Source organism: Pholis gunnellus (genome assembly GCF_910591455.1).
Source record: "Pholis gunnellus genome assembly, chromosome: 16".
NCBI lineage: Eukaryota > Metazoa > Chordata > Actinopteri > Perciformes > Pholidae > Pholis > Pholis gunnellus.
This window is the reverse complement of record NC_136543.1, coordinates 2,705,324-2,727,807: the sequence shown is the minus strand read 5'-3', so window position 1 is coordinate 2,727,807 and position 22,484 is coordinate 2,705,324. Positions and strand designations below refer to the sequence as shown.

At 42.4% G+C, this 22,484-nt stretch overlaps 2 protein-coding genes across 2 annotated transcripts; one reads left to right on the top strand and one right to left on the bottom strand.

Moving 5' to 3' along the window:
* Nucleotides 1-3,012: 3,012 nt before the first annotated feature.
* On the bottom strand, nt 3,013-11,425 carry LOC306708213 (tubulin beta chain-like). The gene is made up of 5 exons (XM_079175992.1): nt 11,295-11,425; nt 7,814-7,922; nt 6,690-6,800; nt 6,232-6,476; nt 3,013-5,522 (listed from the first exon to the last, which is right to left on the bottom strand). The coding sequence occupies exons 1-5, from the start codon at nt 11,349-11,351 to the stop codon at nt 4,710-4,712; spliced, it is 1,335 nt and encodes a 444-aa protein (XP_079032118.1). The 5' UTR covers nt 11,352-11,425; the 3' UTR covers nt 3,013-4,709.
* A 2,208-nt stretch (nt 11,426-13,633) lies between these two features.
* On the top strand, nt 13,634-20,922 carry flot1a (flotillin 1a; the record flags this gene model as incomplete). Its single annotated transcript, XM_079175506.1, has 12 exons — nt 13,634-13,676; nt 13,947-14,022; nt 14,586-14,676; nt 14,921-15,064; nt 15,318-15,437; nt 15,656-15,751; nt 18,005-18,157; nt 18,277-18,458; nt 19,181-19,226; nt 19,312-19,449; nt 19,851-20,015; nt 20,902-20,922. The coding sequence occupies 12 exons, from the start codon at nt 13,634-13,636 to the stop codon at nt 20,920-20,922; spliced, it is 1,275 nt and encodes a 424-aa protein (XP_079031632.1).
* Between the last annotated feature and the right edge of the window lie 1,562 nt (nt 20,923-22,484).

Here is a 22,484-nt window from a genome sequence, read left to right as displayed (position 1 = left end):
AGTCTCGTACACCCCATCACCCCCAGCCCGACGACAACACACTTCAATGGGTACGGATCGGGAGCAGCTGAAGACTTTCGGTTAATGTCGGGTTTTGTGGATCGGCGGCGCTCGGGAACCTCCGGTAAGAGTCGTTCAACTCTGGCTCGATGCCACAAGCAGCCGCTCTGCAGTTTTAATGTCAGGCGACCATTAGACGCGCACGACTTCTCCGAGCATCACGTTCACGTCTCTGGAAGCAGACCGTAGTTTGAAGAGGGGAAGCCTCTGTGACTTGTAGCATACTGTTTTTTTTTTATCATTACACAGCATTACATTCGCGAGCATGTCAGCAATATCAGCAGCAATAAACTAATTAGCTACCTCGTTCCAAATTAGTCTCACCCACTCAAATCAATTCAATTTAGCTTATTTTGTAGCCTAAAATCACAAATTCGCCTCAGAGGGCTTTACAATCTGTACACATGTGACATGCTCTGTCCCGGGACCCTCACATCAGAACATGAAAAACTCCCCAAAAAACATCTTTAACTGGGATAAAAACAGGAAGAAACCTTAGAGAGCAACAGAGGAGGATCCTCTATCAGGATGGACAGAAGTGTGAGAGATGTCATGTGTACAGAATGAACAACATCATAGAGTTACAACACATTCAATGCATGTGACATAAATGAATAATTTAATGAGAGTAGTAAGCAGAATAATTATGGGAACATTAGGACTACTAATAATAATGATAGTAGCAGTGGGTGGAAGGACCAGGGTCCAGATATAACCACGATCCATGGAAACCTGTGAGGAGAGAAAGCACAAAGACTCCAAAATCCACTGGTGTCAAATTTATTTAAATTTGTTGTAATAGAAAAATACTTTTTATGGCCTTTGTGAAGCCCGGCTGATGCAACAGTGCAGACAGCTAGCGACCTGAGACGTCACCCAACTGTCACTCAAAGTGGCCACGCCCACAATTAAGCCTAACTTTAAGACTTAATATAATTTCAACTAGTGTGATATATCAAAAAATCTTCCCCCAAACAGGGGTAGATTAGTAATACAATAAACGTTTTTGGTAATGTTATGGAAATGTCAGAATTCGATAAAAACCTCCTCAATTACCAGGAACATGTTTATGCCTGTTTGAGGTGTTTTTTGCCTTTATCGAAAAGGAGTTGAAGCGTTAAATGAATTATGGAAACGTGTCTGCAGAATAAATTCTCACGTAGTAAACATTTACCTCACATGACTTATAAGCTGCTTCGGTTGTCGCGTTGTTGACATATATAGAACATTTGCTCTCAATCATAGAAATGAATCTTGCTCACATGCACTAACATGCACTAAAAGGCACTCACAGCCAGCCCGGCTATGTAAACAAAGCACAGAGAAACTCAGATTACAACACACTCAGAGGGAGACTATTCTCAGGTAGACAGTGACACTTTATCTGATCAAAAAGTTGTTTGCTACTTGTTCAGATTTTTAGTGGTCCTGTTTTTGGGTTGTAATAACAGAAACTCTTTTCCATCAAACGTCGCTGCCTCCTTAGAAAGTTACACATTGGTGAACAATTAACTCTAAACTCAGTTTTTGGTTCACAGTAAAATATTTTAAAACTCCTTAAGAGTATGTAGTCAAAACATGAAAAATATATATTTGAAATGATGTTTCCTTATTTTTGATTTTAAAATGTATTATTTCCTTTATTTATTCTTTATTTACTATTTCCCTATTCAGTTGTTATTTAGAAGTGAACAAGTTTATTGTATCGTTAAAATAATGCAAAAAAAAAAAAAATGTTAAATACATGTTTGACGAGGTTTTGTTGCCCCTGGTCGTCAGCATAGCTCTTCTGATCTAATGGATCATTTCGCTGCAGGAGCACAAAGGAGGTGTCAGAGCTCGAGGCTAAAGAGACAAAGTGTCCTCTGGGGGAAGCTTCGTCACTGAAACCACCACAGCTGTCAAGATGATCCTAGAGAAAGAGGTTGCGTGTTATCAGTGTCATTTAAACATAGTGATGACATTTCAATGCTCCCTGGTTCTGCCCAGGATGCACACAATGCAGCATCTGAGATTGTGAGGCTGGTTAAGGAGGAACTCAAGAAGAAGACAGATGGCTGAGTCTGAAGGAGAGGCCAAGGAGCAGGACGAGAGAGCATCTCGCTGGAAAATGGTGCGAGTAAGGTTGAGGCCTTCATCGTCCACAGATGGAAAAACTGTGATGCACACTTAACTGCTTCCCTGCACCCTAAAAACTTAATTGAAGCTGCTAATCGAGGATGCCGATTGCCCGTTGGAGGACATGGTCCTACCAGAGGAAGATGAGGAGAACAGAGAGGGCACAGATGAGGATTGACCTGGTGTGTGGTGCCCTGAGGCAGACTGCGGTGGCAGTAAGTCTGCCGGCGCCTGCAGAGCTTATCCTCCGTGTTACTCAGTTCTGCTCCTAACACAGAGTTTAAACCTGGATATGACGCAGCAGGTCAGGTCTCACAGGGCCACACAGATGCCTGATGTTGAGGGTTCAATTCCGCCCCTGCCATGAGGAGAGGGTTTATTCCGACCGTTTTGGTTTCCTCCCACATTTCAAATTATAATAATAATTAAAAGAAATAAATACATAAAGAATACAATATTAAATCAAATGATGAATTGAATTGGTTTAAAAATCTTTCTTGCCGCTTAGGTTCTTGGTCTTAGATATGAAAGTCAGACTGAGGTTCTGCTGGTTAAAGCAGAACTCCAGTTTATCATAACTCTGGTCATGATAATGGCTTCTTAAGGCTTAGTTACAGTCCTACAGGGAACTAATCCGTCATCACTGACCATGTTTGTGAGATGGGAAAGATGTTGATGCTTGTCTTCACACTGCACTTCTCACTTCATGTGTTGCTATATTAAGAAGTGTGATGAATTCCTGGAAGCTCATACTGAAAAGAAACCTTACACACTAAACGTTTTTATCAAGTGTTTATCAATAACACCACAAGGTTTTATCTTAAAAATGCCTTTTTATTTCTAGTGTTTCACAGTCACTGGGAAAGTCAAACTGTTCCACAGGATTTCATAAAGGTATTAACCCACAATGAAGCACAAACACATGTGAACACAAATGGCTTCTGTTTGACTTGAATGCATACTATAGTGGCTCACCGTAAACATGTATCACAATGTTAAATCGTGCACTTCTTCACAGGACTTCATAGCATCAAACATAAAAGAGTAAATTGTTTTTTTCCCCTTTTAAAAAAAAAAGAAAATTGTATTTTTGAAATCAAAATGACTCAGTGTGATGTCAAATAGATATAGAGAGATGAAATGTGAAGAGATGTATACTAATACCTTAGACTTATACTAAATAGAATACATTAAAATATCACTTTGAAGGGAGTCAGGTTATCCTTCTTAAAGCCGAGGTTTTACATTTGACATCTTTTTCTTTTAGTAAGAATACTTGGCTGATTCATGGTTCCAATCCAACAGTAGCAAAGCTCAGGCCTTTTTGAGTCCAACATATCAGGAAATAGAAAACAGATCAGTGAAAGTGAAATAAGCTTTCCATGAGCTGGCAGAACGTGTGCAGAGCGTGATCCTCCTCGTGACGTTGGCTGGCGTCTGAGAATAATCCTGCTGCTGCATTCAAACTGTCAACATGTATCTCAGTGAAGTCAATTTGTTTGTCGGGAGTTCAACAAAACCGACCTTTGTTCTGTTTGGCAACTTTGCAGAAGTTGAAATTACCGTTATGTTATATGTTGAATTGGCTGCAGGCTCTGCAACAACAACAACAAGAACATATTAAAACATTTGTCTTTCTTACGACACTTATTTTTGTGCTTTCTGAATAAAATAAAGTGTATTACATGAAGTTCTTCTCCATTAAAGGTAATGTTACTACATTGTGAGAGAACGCTCTCTGTTTAACAGGAATGGAGAGAGGGCTTTATCTTAGATGTGGATATAGACTGATCTCTGGAATGAAATGACTCTATTAGCCATTTCTGATCGACGTTAGAGTCCTTTTCGTATCTACTACCAACGTTCACAATGATCTCAGAGTGGATCTTCAAAGCTCATGAGTCGTGACAAAAGTAACGAACACTCAGAGAAGCAATAAACACTGATAATGGCGTGATTTCATATTTCTGAAGCTCACTTTCAGGGTTACAGGCCTGGTTTAAGCCACAGTTACAGGGATTCTAACACTTGACATTCTTTTACTTCACGCGTGACTAAATGCTTTCACACTGGAACAAAAACTGCTGACACTGCACTGCCAATCAGAGAAGAAGCTCATAGATTTATTTTTCTTCCAATGACTGCAGAATGCTGCAAGAGGTAATGTCACGTCAATTATATTCGTCAAAATGTGTGAATGAATTTAAGTGTAATATTGCATTTTAAATCAGTAATATTACACATTTGTTCAAGGTGGAATTAACTTCACTTTATAAAGCCGCTTTGTTGGATGTTTCCTCGTAGTAGTTTTAGTTTCCGTCTTCCAGAAAACAGTAAAAATGGTCCTATGATGGAAGTGTGAGCATCCTGCTTCTCTTTCACTTATCTGCCTACATTCACTTTTTATATCTGCAAAATTTCTTCACTTCCTATCGCAATATTTTGTTATTTTTTCTGGATTTTTCGGGTCATTAGCTTCATCTCTTTCTTTAGCTCATGTGACATCATTTTTGTTTGCTTTTGTTGCTATTCTATGCATCCTCTTCCACGTCCTCCTCGAACTCTCCCTCCTCCTCGGCCGTGGCGTCCTGGTACTGCTGGTACTCGGACACCAGGTCGTTCATGTTGCTCTCTGCCTCGGTGAACTCCATCTCGTCCATGCCCTCGCCGGTGTACCAGTGGAGGAAGGCCTTGCGGCGGAACATGGCGGTGAACTGCTCGGAGATGCGCTTGAACAGCTCCTGGATGGCCGTGCTGTTGCCGATGAAGGTGACGGCCATCTTGAGGCCGCGCGGCGGGATGTCGCAGACGGCCGTCTTCACGTTGTTGGGGATCCACTCCACGAAGTAGCTGCTGTTCTTGTTCTGCACGTTCAGCATCTGCTCGTCCACCTCCTTCATGGACATGCGGCCACGGAACACGGCGGCCACCGTCAGGTAGCGTCCGTGGCGAGGGTCGCAGGCGGCCATCATGTTTTTGGCGTCGAACACCTGCTGGGTGAGCTCGGGCACCGTCAGGGCGCGGTACTGCTGGCTCCCCCTGCTGGTCAGAGGGGCGAAGCCCGGCATGAAGAAGTGGAGGCGGGGGAAGGGCACCATGTTGACAGCCAGCTTCCTCAGGTCGGCATTGAGCTGGCCGGGGAAACGCAGGCAGGTGGTCACGCCGCTCATGGTGGCCGAGACCAGGTGGTTGAGGTCGCCGTAGGTGGGCGTCGTGAGTTTGAGCGTGCGGAAGCAGATGTCATAGAGGGCCTCGTTGTCAATGCAGTAGGTCTCGTCTGTGTTTTCTACCAGCTGGTGGACTGACAGCGTGGCGTTGTACGGCTCCACCACCGTGTCCGATACCTGAGGACAAAGACACGAGGAGCATCAACAGTCATGGCGGGTATAGACACATGTAGGACACCATACTGCCATTCACCGTTCAATAGATCAGCTCACTGATGAAGGACAGTGCTGCAATCTCATTCTTTCAGACTAGTGGAGTGCCTCATTTGCATATTTTATTAAGTATTTTGTATTTAATATATATGGCATGACACGCAAACATTTTCTCAATAAAACTTTGACTCTAATATGTCAACAAAATGGAACAATTTTGAACCTGGCTGTACCCAATGTTTCAGAAATTAGCACATTAGCACATATTCGAAAAGAGAACGCCTAATTTGCATATTTAAACATAACATTTCAGAAAACTTGTAATATATAAAATAATGTTCTTATTATAAGTAATCAACTGAGGAAGTTTCATGGTGATATCTATCGTTAAAATGTTTCACCCGATTCACCTGGAGCGTCTTGATATTAAAATCAATATAGATGGCACTCACAGGATAAATCATGAATCATATTCCACTGCATTCAACTATTGACTCTTTATTCAGAGAACACAAAAAAGTCACAGAAAACTACGACTACATATTATGTCACCATCAGAGTAGCAATAAAGGACGGTATTAATATTTCATTTGAACGACAAATTACCTGAAAAAGTAAGTAACGAGATCTAGTGTTTGCTGGTAATACGATGGATAAATATTGCGTGAGTTACCTTAGGAGAGGGCACCACGCTGAAGGTATTCATGATGCGGTCTGGGTACTCCTCCCTGATCTTGCTGATGAGCAGGGTGCCCATGCCGGAGCCGGTTCCTCCTCCCAGAGAGTGTGTGAGCTGGAAGCCCTGCAGACACTCACAGCTCTCAGCCTCTTTTCTCACCACATCCAGGACCGAGTCCACCAGCTCGGCCCCCTCCGTGTAGTGACCTTTGGCCCAGTTGTTTCCTGCTCCACTCTGACCTGAGGAACAAAAACCAGACGCTGGCATCTTTTCTCAACAACCAAACGAAACCCAAACCCCCTTGTGGCTGCAAGCTTCCAAGTGTCCTTCAGCGAGATGTTAAACTTCACGAGCTCCACGTCTGCTGCTTTGTATCCCACCCTGACCCCTGACCTCTGACCTCCAGTGGAAAAGAGGGCCACATTAAAGACTCCAACTCCGTGTGGTCATACCAAAGACAAAGTTGTCAGGTCTGAAGATCTGTCCGAAAGGTCCGGAGCGGACTGAGTCCATGGTGCCTGGTTCCAGGTCAACTAGGATGGCCCTGGGCACATACTTCCCACCTGAACACACACACACACACACACACACACACACAGAAACAAAGTGTCAGCTCAATGCGGCATGTATTCGTAAAGCTGTAAGAAGGTTTCACAACTACAAAATCAAACTAGAAAGAAGTTGAAGGGTACAGACCGACCTGGTATTGTGCATACAGGATCTGACTCCAGTCACTGTTTTGACTTGAGTCACATGTCCATGTCACGTCCATCAAATATTTTTTCACGTTATCAAATTATTTGCAGGCAAGAATGCTGCAAATGTCTCATTGAGTTGATGTTGTAAGTGATGACAGTGTATTTAGAAAATGAACCTCGTGGGCTTTGAATTAGCAGAATTAAAACCGTCACCGTTCAGTCTAACAGCTGGTGTGAGGATGTACATTACATTACAGTCATTTAGCAGACGCTTTTATCCAAAGCGACTTACAATAAGTGTATATTCAACATAGGTATTCACGAGAACTACTAGTCACCAGAAGTCATAAGTACATCTCCTTTTTTAAACAAGCATGTAGTACCTCATGTGGCCACTGAGTGGAGTTTAAACACTATAAAACTGAGGGAAGTCCACACACTAGTAAGAATAACCTTAATTAGGTCAAATGAGCAACAATATTGCATGTTCTCTGATCATTTAATACAGCAGCTACTTCTATGAACTTTTCTTGACGCTCATTGAACTCATTTTCAGTGGTTTAGCTGCTGAGTAAATCTGTGGTGTTTGGTCTTGTTATATACAAACATTGAGCATTTGGCACATGTATAATGTTCCACTGTTTTATTAATAGCAGAATGCATTCTACTAAATGTAAAGCAGCATGAAATGTAGTTTTCCCAGAAGTAATTAGTGTGAGTATCTCCAGGCCGTATGGCCCTCGTAATGAATCTCATCATGTTCACATCAGGTCTGTGAATGTCTTTTTCTTTTCTTCTTTCAATTAGCATAACATCAGTGCGGTTGTATTTTTCTCCCCTCATGTGATCAAACACAGACCTCGGTGTGTGTCACCTACCAGTGGCCTCGGTGTAGTACACACTGATCCTGTCCAGCTGCAGGTCGCTGTCTCCGCGGTAGGTTCCCGTTGGGTCGATGCCGTGCTCGTCGCTGATCACCTCCCAGAACTGAACACAAACACACGGCCGACGCAGCATCAGCAAAGACGCACTGTACTGTAATGAAGTGCTGCTATTGACAGATGTGTGTAACTGTGTGTTGAATTCAATTTCAGTTCATTTTTGCATCACCTACATCTGATCTTCTACTGAAACCTGATCTTTTAGCCACCTTCAACAATCAATCCGTCACTTGGCTTGAAACCTGCAGCGTCCATGTGCAGCTTTAATTATGATGAAATGCTGTGTACTCACTGGAGTTATTCAGTCACAGTTCTGGAAACATGTCTTAGAAAAGAGGTGTCTTTGTGTATTGATTAAGGCCATAAGTCAATGTAGTCAGGGGAAAGAAGAGAGTGGTTTACAATTACTCCTCCTGTCATCTGATCACCTGTTGCAGTCTCAAGATCACCGACAAACAGCAACATGTTCTTTAAAACGGTTTCTTTCTTTGAATCCGGTTAAAGAAAATTTCTTTGGTGTATACGGTATAACCGTCAGTATTCTCCAATCGTCATGCTGATTAAAAGCTGCGTTTCATGGATTCACACTCATTGTATCGAGCTGTACACACGTTCAAATGTACAAGCATGCAGCGACCTGTTGCAGATCCAATGTATTCTCTCTGACCCAAAGGCTGTTTGAAATGAGAAGGGACTGTTTGATCCAGATCACAGAGCAGCCGAAAACTGCTCAGGAACATCTCTGTGTTCGATGTCAGTCGTTCGCTAGATTCACAAATGAACCATATAATATCTACAGTATACGGAGAATAGAGAACCGGCACAGCCCTGATCCTCATGGAGAAAAACAACGAGAATTTTAAAGGTTTGAGACCAGAACAAGACAACCAAAGGAACAACGAACAACATACTATACACATATATATATATATATATATATATATATATATATAACTATGACTGCATAGCTTATATAAGTACTCAAACTCCTTGTTCCACTTGCAGTCTGAGGGTCAGACAGTCGACCTCGTTACTACATGCGGAGACATTAAAGCCAAACTCAGTTAAGATACACACACAGACTGTCTGTCACACCAGCTCAGTCAGCTGACCCTAATCTGTGCAGGACTGTGTGTGTGTGTGTGTGTGTGTGTGTGTGTGTGTGTGTGTGTGTGTGTGTGTGTGTGTGTGTGTGTGTGTGTGTGTGAGCTCAAGCATTTTATTGGGGCTAAAAGCAATAAGACCACTGAACAATAATATAATTTAGTTTCCTAATGATTTACATTTACACAATCTGTCTTAAAATACATTGTGACGACAATAACGCAAACTTGAGTCAACACACCAAACAAGTGGTGAAACCGATCGGTGACAATCTGAACTGTTCGTGTATCTCGTTAACCAGCAGATTTCTGTTGGAACTCCATTGGGGTAAGTGAGTGAATTCAGGCAGAGTTAATCTGTTGGGAAATGAGGATGACCTCAGCTTCACTAAATCCTCTGTAAATGCACTCGTCTTCACTGATCGGGGAGTTTTGAGCCTCTCGTTGCCCCGCCAACAACCCCCACGGGGCAAATCTGCTGGATGGGCCACATACAGACGCTATCAATCTGTGAAATGACCAGACTTACAGCTAAAGGCTCTCAGGTGTTTTCAGTTTATCAGGCGTATTGAAAGCTGTGGGCCTGTGTAGACTACTTGAGTGACATCTTTCTGTTAGCTTCAACCTGAGCAGAGGCGTAATCAGTGAGGAAACACCTGTGTGTTAGTTCAGAGGTTTTAAAGGCCTGTTTGTGATGTTTGAATAGTGGACACCTTGATAGACAGCAAATGGCTCTGTTGGGACTTGATTGCTGACTGGTTTTACACCACAGGTCTACTGTACATCCGGCCAACACTCTGTCTGATCGTAAGGCTGCAAGCAACCATCATTTACATAATGATCAAGAGTTAATATCTTGATTAATCCGTCAAATATCAAAAACCAACCAGCAGTCCACAACAAACATTTCAAAGACATTTAATTGATCACCATAAGACAAAAAAAATAAGACATTTGAGAAGCTGAAACAAGCAAATACATTTTATATATTATTTTGATTGACCGGTTGCTCTGTTTGGCTGGCGGTGGATCTCTGGGAGGTGTGTAGGAACAACCACAGCACGTTTAATTAGAGCGCAGCAGCAAAATCACCGATAAAATAGAACTTCTTTTCCAGATAATCGTTCTATGTGTAAACAAAGTTCTCAGGCTCTCTGGTGTTGCATACATGTGCTACACTCACTGACTGGAGAAGCAGCTTTTTAAATGACCTCATCTGTGCCCCCCCCACCCCCCCCCCCCCCCCCCCCGCGTTCCTCTGCTCTGCCTCAGCAGATTTCTCCTTTTCTTTTCACCCTCTCGTTTTCTTCTTTGCTGTTTTCCTCAGAGACAAAGCGCTCACCAGGCGGTCCAAGACAGCAGCTGGCCCACCGCGTCTGCTTCATTCATCACGGAGCAGTGACTTCAGTCTCTGTTTTGCCAACAGTTCCAAATGTGTGACTTGTTACTGTGTTCATGTGCGAGATATGATTTGTTTATATCCCAGAAATACTGCATCACTAAACCGTTCCTGTGGGCCGGTCTTATGTATCGTGGTTTTTATTTCACCTTCTATTGTGTACACACTATACTCACAGTATACAGAGTGCTTGTTGGGCTATGAGGGTAGACCTTACTGTACTCTGTGGTACTTTTATGAGCCGTCACGCCGCTGAGATATTTCAACAGTGATTCATTGTTTCTGTCTGGTGCTTTGTGTCAATCTGGTACTTACAGAATAGAATCATTCACTGTCACAGTAGGATTAAGTGAGATTCTCTATCCAATTTATATTATGAGTGGAATATTATTTCACAGTTTTAGTGATATATATATACATATACACAAATAAATATATACATAAACATAAACACACATATATATACATATACATATATATACATATATATATATACATACATATATACATATATACATATATACAAATACATACACATATATACATACTGTATATACATAAACATATCTCTTGTTCAAGTTGTGGTAAACCATTTACTGTGTCTGATACAAAAGAATGGAACTTTTAAACAAGTCAGACTGAGGATGAATTAGAGAAAGATGGACACATTAACTATACTGAGTGTATGAAACAGGAGGATAGAGTGCAAACAATAGGGCTGCACAGTTACTGGTCCTATCTGGTTCTATCTGTTATATACAAAAATGTATTTCTTATGTTTTGTAACGTACAAAAATGTAGCAGTTGATTTAATTTTTGTTATCAATTATTTCCTGAAACAGTGAAAACAAAAAGAAGGGCCTCTTTCAAAAAGTTTAGTTAATTGAGTTCATTACTTCTCTCTACTTCTTCTTACCTTTGCACCAATCTGGTTCCCGCACTGGCCGGCCTGGATGTGCACGATCTCCCTCATGATGGCTGGTAGTCTGTGATGGAAGTGAAGCGCTGGCAGAGGTGACGAGGCGCTGACCTACTGACAGAGCACACACACTGTCCCGGACACACAGACGAGCTGCAGAGTGAGTGAGCTGCTCTGAGTCCTGCAGGCGGGGCTACGGCCTTGGGATGCGTCCAGCACGATGTTCACGTTCATGATTGGCTGCTGGTTGTGGAGCCCCGGCGCTGATTGGATGAAGGGGTAGATCTTTTTATTCTAAAGGGGTTTCCCTGTCTTAATGGCAAGGACCGGAAAAGAAGAAAGAGTGCCGGGTTTGTCATCACTGCCCCGTTGGAGCCCCACTAACCCAAATGAATCAATGCAGTCTAGAATAGAACAGAATAGAACAGAACAGAACAGAATAGAATAGAACAGAATACAACAGAATAGAATAGAACAGAATAGAACAGAACAGAATAGGATCGAACAGAATAGAACAGAACAGAATAGAATAGAATAGAATAGAATAGGATAGAATAGAACAGAACAGAATAGAATAGAATAGGATAGAATCGAATCGAATAGAATAGAATAGAATAGAACAGAACAGAACAGAATAGAACAGAGTGGGTAGATCATAGTTAATTTATTACATTTTATAACGAGGCAATAAAAACCACATGTAATGATATTTTGGCATTGTAGACCATATTTTGGAAATGTTTTGGATATGCACCTGGTTGTTATTGTTATATTAGACTTTTATATTCGCACTATTCGTACTTTGTACTGCAACTGCTGCACAGCAATTTCCTAGAATAGAATGAAAATAGTTGTCTTGCTATAATACAGGAATTATTAATCAGCATAGTGTAACGAATGACATCTCCTTGTGTTGACCCCTCACCTAAACAGATACAAGTTAACCCACGGTTAATGTTCAACAACTTTTACACATTTATCAGGAATTGGTCTGCTGGAAATTACTTTCAATTCATGCTTCGCTGGAAGTCATGTAGGATTTTCAAGATCTGACTTTTAATGCTAAGGAGAACATTGATAATCATAAAAGAGGGAGACACAAATTATGAGAATTGAAGATTCAATCCTGTTTTTTGTGCACTTATAATTATGTACTGTATAGTTTGGCATAAATCTAATTTTGAGTTTGCACCATATTTGTTTACATGGTCGATGGTTGCTGTGGTTACTTCATGGATCAAAGTATTTTACAAGCCCATTTGCCAGTGGTGGAAAGTAACTTAGTACTTTTACATTAACGTGATGCTCACATTAATATACTAATGATTATAATCAAATAATATAATATACATTCCTAGGAAATGTGTACTTTTACTTTTTGTACTTTCAGTACAATTTCATGGTGTGTATAGTTTATAATAGTTTGTATAATAATGTGTATAAAATTGTCAAAATACATGCCTACTTTTGAATGCATTACTTTTACTTGTAAGAGAGTATTACTACACTGAGATATTGCTACTTTTCCTGAGGTCAAAGGTCAGAGTACACCACTGCGTAGAGAGCCAAATGAATTGAGGACGCTGCTTCTCAGCATAAACTGAGGTCTATTTATGGCAGTTCGCCACCACGCCACTAGATGGCGGACGCACACAGTTTGAATGATGTGCGTGCTGCGTATAAGCCGCGGAGCTGCAGTCAGTCTGTGACGTACTCTGTTGGCCCCATCAGCCAATAGTACCTGGCATATATAAACGTAACCTGGCTCCAAAAATTAAATTACATTTAACCAAGACAGACAGACCGCTACTTATTCCGCCATTTTCACCCTACTACCTAACCCACATCGTTTATAGGCTAACCGGTAAGTGTGTCGCTGCACTGCGCCTCCAACCACATCCATTCTCATCCATTCTCCATTGTAAACACAGCTGTGGTTGACAGTCTGATTGAGGTAATGGATAGACAGCTAGCTGTTTGCACAGGGTCTTTTCTTCAGCGTCATTCTTCCCTCATAAGCGGCTGTAGTGTGTAGTGTTTGTGTTACTCTTGCGGCTCTTCTTGCACATTTTTACTGCGCAACATGAGTGAATTAGATTTGAGCTGATCAGGTCTGCTGTCTGGTACCCATCACACCCCCCCCCCCCCCCCCCCCCCCTTTCATCAACAGACACTGCTACTCATATTTGGAGGCATTATTATTTCTAAAATAAGAATATAAAATAAATGTGTGTGTGTGTATATAGTAGAAGTCCAAACAATTCCTTTACAGTGTTCACAGTGTGACTGTAATAGTGACTGGTTTCATGTTTTATTCTGAAGGAGGATCAGCAAACATGTTCTACACCTGCGGTCCCAACGAGGCTATGGTGGTGTCAGGTAAATGATGGCAGCTTCAGTGACACCATAATCAAGAGGATGTCATTCTTCTTTTTAAAAATAATAATAATTATTATTATTATTAATTTCCATCCATTTGAAGGGTGTCATTCCAAAAGTGGACAAAATATCCCTAATATCCAAATATTTACAAAAAAACAAACATCTGTGATAATATTTTCTAAAATGTCACCATTTTAAAGCTAAACTTAGCGAAAGCTAGAAGCCCACCGTGTGTGACTGGAGGCTCTGCTCCGTCTCGTCTCTCAGGGTTTTGTCGTTCCCCTCCGCTGATGATACCTGGAGGCCGAGTGTTCGTCATCCCGTGCATCCAGCAGATACAGAGGTTTGCAAACGTCACCGCCCGCTGTTGTCTGCCCGTCTATAACACCTGACGTTGCTGCTTTTTAACTGACTATATTATTACCAAATTGGCAAACTTGATAAGATGGTAAAAGGCACTGTGGCGGCATAAAATCCAAATCCAAATTGTAATTAAAAAGTAGCTTTACGCTACAGGACATTTTGATGAAAAGATAATAAATCATATAACTATGATGTGCAATTATAGTGCCAGAATGACTGATGGACGCATTAAAAACAGTGGCCATCCCCCTCTTCTTTATGAAATCAAAAGGATTACTAATATATATATTGTGTCTAATAATATAATTTGGGCTTAACAAACGGATTCCAGGACAGGATCACATGCTGCTCCTCTCACATCCATTTCAGTTCATCATCTGGCACCAGACTTCATGTTTTATTTGTCCGAATGCTGTAGCTGGCCTCGATCCTGCACCCGTGAAATATACATGAGTCCGAGCGCACGGCTGAAATGATCACGCTTTAATGTACCATTATAATAATCAATCAATAATCCTCTTCTCCCGCCATGCCTCTCTCCAGGATTTCCCTGAACACTCTGACTCTGAATGTGAAGAGCGACAAAGTCTACACCCGCCACGGTGTGCCCATCTCCGTCACCGGCATAGCCCAGGTCAGTGTTCTCTGGGTAAACTGTGTAATAACGCTGTAGCTGGAAGTTTGTATGGCTCCTCTACATCTGTTAGTGTCACTTTACCAAACAAGACATATCAACACTTGCTCCTGTTTTTCATGTGTTGAAAATAAAACGTCTAAGAGTTTTTCTAAGTACACAAAAGGCTTATTTCTCTTAAATTATGAGCACAGATTAGTTTAAATCTGTGTTAGTGATGAACGGGCTGCTTGTTTTCCTGCAGATGAAGATCCAGGGCCAGAACAAACAGATGCTGGCTGCCGCCTGCCAAATGTTCATGGGGAAGTCCGAGCCCGAGATCGCCCATATCGCCTTGGAGACGCTGGAGGGACACCAGCGGGCCATCATCGCCCACCTGACCGTTGAGGTAAGGGTACGATGGTGGTTGGTATAAGAGAGTTTAAAAGTCCTCGTCAGGAATTAAACCACGTTGCCAAATATGAATCCAGTGAGCATTTGACAAAAAGAGTAAAAAAAGGTTCATGTTTGTTGGCATTACGTCGCTTCCCGACTGTCAAGGCACACAGAGAAGCATGCGAAGAAGCACAGGTGCTGCTAACGGGGCTGAACACGTCTCACGTGTATTGTTCTACCGTTAACCTCAAGACTTCCTCCCACAGGAGATCTACAAGGACCGAAAGAAGTTCTCCGAGCAGGTTTTTAAGGTGGCTTCCTCGGACCTGGTCAACATGGGCATCAGCGTGGTCAGCTACACGCTCAAAGATGTTCACGACGACCAGGTAACTGCACACCTTGCAATCAGCCATTTTCAGAAGTGGGACATTTTATAACTACTTTTTATTTAGTGGGTTCGCTGCGGTCCCTGAATTCTTTTTGAGCAAATTGATGATTGATCACAGGCCGTCATGTCAGCAGACACGTATAAGGAATCTTTCCGCATGTTATTTAAATTCTGTCTAGAATGCACCCCTATGTGACATCTCTTTGTGGTACGCAGGATTATCTGCATTCGCTGGGGAAGGCTCGGACAGCCCAGGTTCAGAAAGACGCTCGCATCGGAGAGGCCAAGAACAAGAGAGATGCTGTGATTAGGGTGAGACATCATACCACGCTATCTCCATCCTCCAGGATATCGATATGCCTGTGAACGCGTCTCGTTTCCTCACAAACATCAGGCAATAAACAAGGTTTTTATTTGGAATGCGTTCCAACATAAGTCCATCTTGGTTTTTTAGAAGTCTGTTTTTAAAGGAGTCGGTTCTTGTCCTAAATGTATGTATCTTTAAAAAGTTTTTTGCTAAATGAGACGACTAAACGTCATCATAAGAACTCTAGTTGTGACCATGGTGTTTGCCACAGAGCTTATTTTCTGCAATAATCCAAAATCCAACGAAAAAAATCCCCTTGGCTTTTTGTCGGGGGAACCAGTGGGATGCTAACTTCCCTCCATGCTGGCCTACAAAAATACATCGTCCCTACAGAGCACATTCAATCCACTCACGCCGGAGGGGAAACCATTGACTTTGTGTGGTGCAAAGGGGCCTCCTGGTCACTTTCGACTGCCAGCAAACATCTGAAAAATGCCTACAAGCTGTGGGACGCACTACCAACAGGTTAAAGAACCCAGAACTTAGTTTTTATAACTAACGTTACATATGCAGCAAGCATTTTGTCGAAATGTCACTTTTATGCTAACTGTATTTCTGTAAGTTAAGCTAAAGCATTTTGACAGCAGAAAGCTATGCAGCATTACATCAGCAAGTGCCTAAACTAACTAGTAGCTTTCTGTAACAAATAGCTAATGGACAACTTCATCATTTTAGATACCAACTGTACCTCTGGGAGACATAAGTTGCTACAATAATCCTCAGACATGCTGAGATGTAACGTTTTTTTAAGCTAGCTGCAGCCACCTATTAGCCGTTCAGCCCCTGGTTGCATATTGTGGCGCCGATCTTGTTAGAAGTCTGTTTTTAGAGTTGTCAGTTATTTTCCTTGGTCTGGTTTACTGAGTCTCCAGTCTGTTGAGGCTGAAGTTTCTCAAACAGAGGAGAAGAAGAGCACAGAGGAGAAGAAGCAGCCCCCCCCCCCCTTGCTCTCTTTGTTCCATCAGCAAGCAGGGCCAGAATCAAATGGTTCAGGTTAAAATCAAAATTATTTAATATTCTTAACAGAAGCCAAAACAAATGCAAACTGAATTACACTATCGACAGTAAAACAAACATAATATTCCATGAAATATGAGGCCCCGTCCACACCACAGGACAGAATGGTGTGTCTGTCCCATGATGCGGAGGAGGTCTGAGGATCTTCTGCAATTCGAAGATCCTTTGTGCATCTGAAGTCAGTGTTCACAGCATTCCTCGGCCTCGTAAAAGAACACTTGTTGAATCTCCCCCTCTTACAACTCAGATTGTGTGGGAGACAGAGAAACAGAGACAGCAACAGTACTTTTCATCCAATAAACTCATTATAACCATTATAACATATCCTTTCCACTTCTCTAAGTCATACTTCCTCTAACCTTTCATCTAGTTCACATAACATATGTGCTGTGCAGTGAAGTGAATCAGCCTGCATGTGACATTCCAAACATCTATACCTTAATAGTTAACGTGACTTGTCTTAACTTTCCGAATCCTTCAATTTCATTTGAATACATCTGATGTGGGTGTGAGTGTTGTTTGTCTAGTTTCTAATGTGTGTATTAAATGTACGAGTTTGTCATCTAAGAATCTAAAGTTAACTCACCCTCTTTGTTGTATTGTGTGCATCACCATCACTAGGGGTCCACTCCGCTTGCCTGCCACCCCTCCCCAGTCTGATTGCTGATTGTCGATCCCTTCACCCACTCCTTGTTCATGGAGGATGAGCAGCCTCTTCTTTGATGTTCAAGCTGCCACTTTTATGGCACCCAAAGTCTTCAGTTGGTGTGTGTCAAAGTCTCAAAGTCTCTGCCCCCCCCTTTCAGCTTCCTCTCATGACCTGATACCTTATCAGCTGAGCATCCTTGCATCTGTGCTGATGAAACTTCTCTGTCCATGTCACAATAATCCTCAGACATGCTGAGATGTAACGTTTTTTTAAGCTAGCTGCAGCCACCTGTTAGCCGTTCAGCCCCTGGTTGCATATTGTGGCGCCGATCTTGTTAGAAGTCTGTTTTTAGAGTTGTCAGTTATTTTCCTTGGTCTGGTTTACTGAGTCTCCAGTCTGATGTTTGTCTAAACTCTTGTCCATATTTTTGGCATCTTCATTTATCCTATTTTCAAGAGTTCTTCCCATTGACCCCCCCCCCCCCCTCTCTCTCTTTTTTTCTTTTTTTCTTTCTCTCTCTCTTTCTCTGTAGGAGGCCCATGCGATGCAGGAGAAGGTTTCAGCTCAGTACAAGAATGAGATCGACATGGCGAAGGCCCAAAGGGACTATGAGCTGAAGAAGGCCGCCTATGACATCGAGGTCAACACTAAGAAGGCGGAGTCAGAGATGGCCTACCAGCTGCAGGTACACAAGAGCGAATAAGAACTGGGTGATGTGTGATTGCAGTGCGTAACACTTTTACTGACTGGATCGAACACTTTCTGACGATGAACGACAGAATGTTCACCCTTGCATTCTCTCAGGTGGCGAAGACGAAGCAACGCATCGAGGAGGAGAGGATGCAGGTCCAGGTGGTGGAGCGGACGCAGCTGACCATGCTGCAGGAGCAGGAGATCACCCGCAGGGAGAAGGAGCTGGAGGCCAAGGTGAAGAAACCGGCGGAGGCTGAGAGGTACCGCCTGGAGAAACTGGCCGAGGCTCAGCGGTGAGTTGTCACCTCACGTGTGCTCTTCCAACATGTGTTGAGTCGGCAATTTGGTCATTTTCCATCCAGCTCAAAGATGCCCGGATACTTCTCCTCTCAAGACCTCCAGGTTCATCTGGTTCTTGGTCACTTGAGTCCATTGTACATTCCTTTGTGATGTTGTCTTTTTTCTAACTGCTTTCATCCTCAGTATAGCAATTTTGTTTGCTTTATATATATATATATATATATATGCCAATACATACAGACAATTCAAATAAGTAAAATACATTTTAAGTTGTTTTTTAATATATGTTGTATTATTATCAGAATCTGTTATCTGTTAACTGGTTATCAAATAAATGCATAGGAGTAAAACAATATTTGCCTATGAAGTGTAGTGGAGTAGAAGTATACAGTAGCAGAAAATGGAAATACTAAAATAAATTACAAGTACCATCAAATTGTACTTAAGTACAGAACTTAAGTAAATGTACTTGGTAACTTTCCAACACTGATTAAAAGGTGGAACTTTTTTACAGCCAATGAGAGTTTGTTTTCAAGAAAACAAAGTGAATGTATCATAGTGACAGAGTGAAGTCATTAGAATTCTGTACTTCTTTTGATGATTGAGTGAAAATAAAGATGAACCATAAGCCCTGTCTCATGTTGTATACTGTTCATGATATAGTAGCATCGTGCACTATTTGCTGAATCATCTGTTTCCTTCTCTCTCTGTCCAGCCTTAAGTTGATCATGGAGGCGGAGGCCGATGCCGAGTCCATCAGGGTGAGTCACAGCTGTTTTCTAAATACTTCAAACTGGAAGTCATGTTGAGAATGTTGTGAAATATTGGTCCTCTCGTCTCCGTCAGATCAAAGGTGAGGCCGAGGCGTTCGCAGTGGAGGCCAAGGGTCGCGCCGAGGCGGAGCAGATGGCGAAGAAGGCAGAGGCCTTCCAGCAGTACAAGGATGGAGCCATGGTGGACATGCTGCTGGAGAAACTGCCTCTGGTGAGAGACAACACTGCTGTTTGTCCATCTCTGGGTTACTTATTGTCCTAATTACAGCTAATAATTTGTCCTAGTCAGTGCACCTTTAAGACTGTTAAACATGAACACAAATATATTAAGGAGATGCGTTGTTAAGAAAACAAAAAGAAAGGACTTGCTGTTGTTTGCTATATTTATTTCACATTTCAGAAAATATCATTAAAATAAGATAGAAAATACTTGAAACTTAAACCATATAGCCAAATAATTACGATCTTGTGTAAATTAACATTTATTAAAAATCATGTATAAAACTCAGGGTTAATTAAATTAATTTTGGTTAATTTATGTCCTTCATGTTTCACCTGACTCTGAGGAGTTTGTGACGGTTCTAACATTTGGTAATATCTGTCTTCCACCAGATGGCGGAGGAGATCAGCAATCCTCTGTGTGAAGCCAACAAGGTTACCATGGTGTCCAGCGGAGGCGGGGAGGTGGGCGCCGCCAAACTGACGGGAGAGGTGCTGGACATCATGGTCCGCCTCCCCGCGGCTGTGGAGAAGCTGACCGGAGTCAAAATCTCCCAGGTAACACATCCACACACAGCACCGTTAACTCTCTGGACTCGCTGACCCCTGGTCTGCTGATGCGTGTCCCGTCCAATGCATCGTGGAGGATGCAAGAATGGATCCTCCACGAGCTGCAGTCATTGGTTTGATTTTGTTGCCAATGTGGAGGCAGAAGAAGTCACAAACACGCTGACACACTTACAGTCCTGGGGCCGTACTCACAAACATTCTGAGAAAACTCTGAGCGCTCCTAACTCCGCCTGAACATTACTAGCAATGAGGGATTTAGGAAGCAACTCTGAGCAAGGAAGGGACCTCCGTGAGGAGGTGAGGTTGACTCCGTTGATAAGTACGAGGCATTCCTTGTACTCAACCAAAGTGTGATTGGTTGAGTCAAAATCAATAGTGGAAATGGGCAAAGAATGGACAAGTGAAACCAATAGACCTAATCAGAGAATGTAATCTCTATGCAGACAAAGTGTATTTATGAAAACTATTCATGTGATGAACATAACAGAACACTAGTTGTAAGCCATAGGCCTACTTTAAATGTAGCCGACAACAAAATCCCAAGCAGGCCTACCTGCGCAGTGACCTATTCACATGCTGATAGGTGTTATATTTATTTACCATGCTGGTGATTTCACTACTTAAGCTATTTGATATTAACGGCGAAACTTTGCCGCATGTCGTCTTCTCTCGCTCTCTCCTCTCCTGTCGGTCCTCTCTGTCTAATAAAGGGAGAAATGCCCAAACAATGTTGATAAGAACAGAAGTGAGTGAGCCTGAGCCACTCCGTAAATAGGCTGAACAACTCATTAGAGCTGCAGAGGTAAGTTAAAATGAGTTATCTGCATTTATTGATGTAAAAAAAAACCTCTCTCTCTGTCCCTCCATTCTGCAGGTGACCTCTCGTACAGGCTGAAGAGAATCAACCCGTCTGGTGACCAGGCAGAACCCCCCCCCCCCCCCCCCCCCTGCATGAGTCTGCGAACACTTACACAGTAACACAGCCCGACTCCTCTCCTCACATGTCTGTCTTACATCATCTGGTCAGCTGTTTCCCCCACGTAGCTGTGGGCATGTTGCTGTGCTGTGAAAATGTGAACACATTCTTGTTTTTGTTTTGTTTTTCTTCTTCTTCTTCACTGATACCCATCTGGGTTTAAGTATTGTGCTCCACTAGCTACTGTTACAGTTGTTGTTTCACTTGTTTTTCAGTCCGCTGGTACTGAGTTACATTCAGCATAAACACAAAGCATTCAAACTACAATACTTCCAGAATATTTTCTCTTCATATTTCGGGCCTGTGACTTCATTTACATTGGCATCGAAAGATCGCATCAGATGTGACAGCAGCCTCTGTGTAGCCCGTATTTTTTAAACCTTCGCTTTAGACTTGGTCTGAACAGTCTCATGTCCTTTCCTACCTTCTTGTCCCTGCGGTGGGTCACATGTTGTGTGTCTGTGCTCCACTTGAATGTCTCCCTCATAACTGCCTGTCCACTGCCTTGCTGCCAAACCTTAAGTGCATCTTAACACGAACACGCGTTGGAAACCTTCATCTCCTGCTAACATTGCTTGGTTTAATACTAGACCAAAACCACAGCCTTTGGTTTGAGCCATCACTCATTTCTCACCATGGGATTCATAATTCATATCTAATGTATCAAGGGGGATTAGTTTAGTCATCAGACCTTTACTTACAGGTCATCTGTATACCATTACTATGTATTGTACATATCTTTTTTTATCATTGTTTTCTACTTAATATGTGTGTTTTCCATCCACACTGGTGTGTTCTAGTCTTGTCCTGCTGAATCAGTGTGATAGGAAGACCCTTTGCTGAAAGCATACCAGTATAATATAGTATTACCCATGAATCCCTGTGCAGCAGCCCCATACCACCGTTCCCTGTGACTTTAAGCAGAAATATTAGCAAACGTTGTGCAATGTTCACCAACCCTCACCCACAGGTGTTCCCTGACTTCAGGTTCTACACTACGCACTTCTGTATTAAACATGTCTCTTATCTACTTGATATTTTTATATCTATCATCAGAGCACTGCAGTGGTCACTTTAAGTCTTTCTACTGGATGCCAACAAAGTCGGCAATTCAGGAAACTGGGCTCACTTTACTGTTAACCTCACTGTACGTCAATCTAGTCAACGGCATACAACGTGAGTATAGCATTGTTTCCTAATCCGATGCTGTGATGGCCATCATAGGTAAAGTCCTCTCTCTCTCTCTCTCTCTCTCTCTCTCTCTCTCTCTCTCTCTCTCTCTCTCTCTCTCTCGGTCCCTCCCAAGCAGTGGGGTCACAGGTCAGGGGTTCTGTCTTCTCCCAAGGACACTTAAACAGATTCAGGCCAAAACAGGAGCTTGAACCTGGATCTTGTGGTTCAGGTTCTCTTGAGTCTTTGCCGCCCTGCGGCCCAGTCATACGTACACTGTACTAGAAGTATTCCTGAAGTAAAGTGGCACC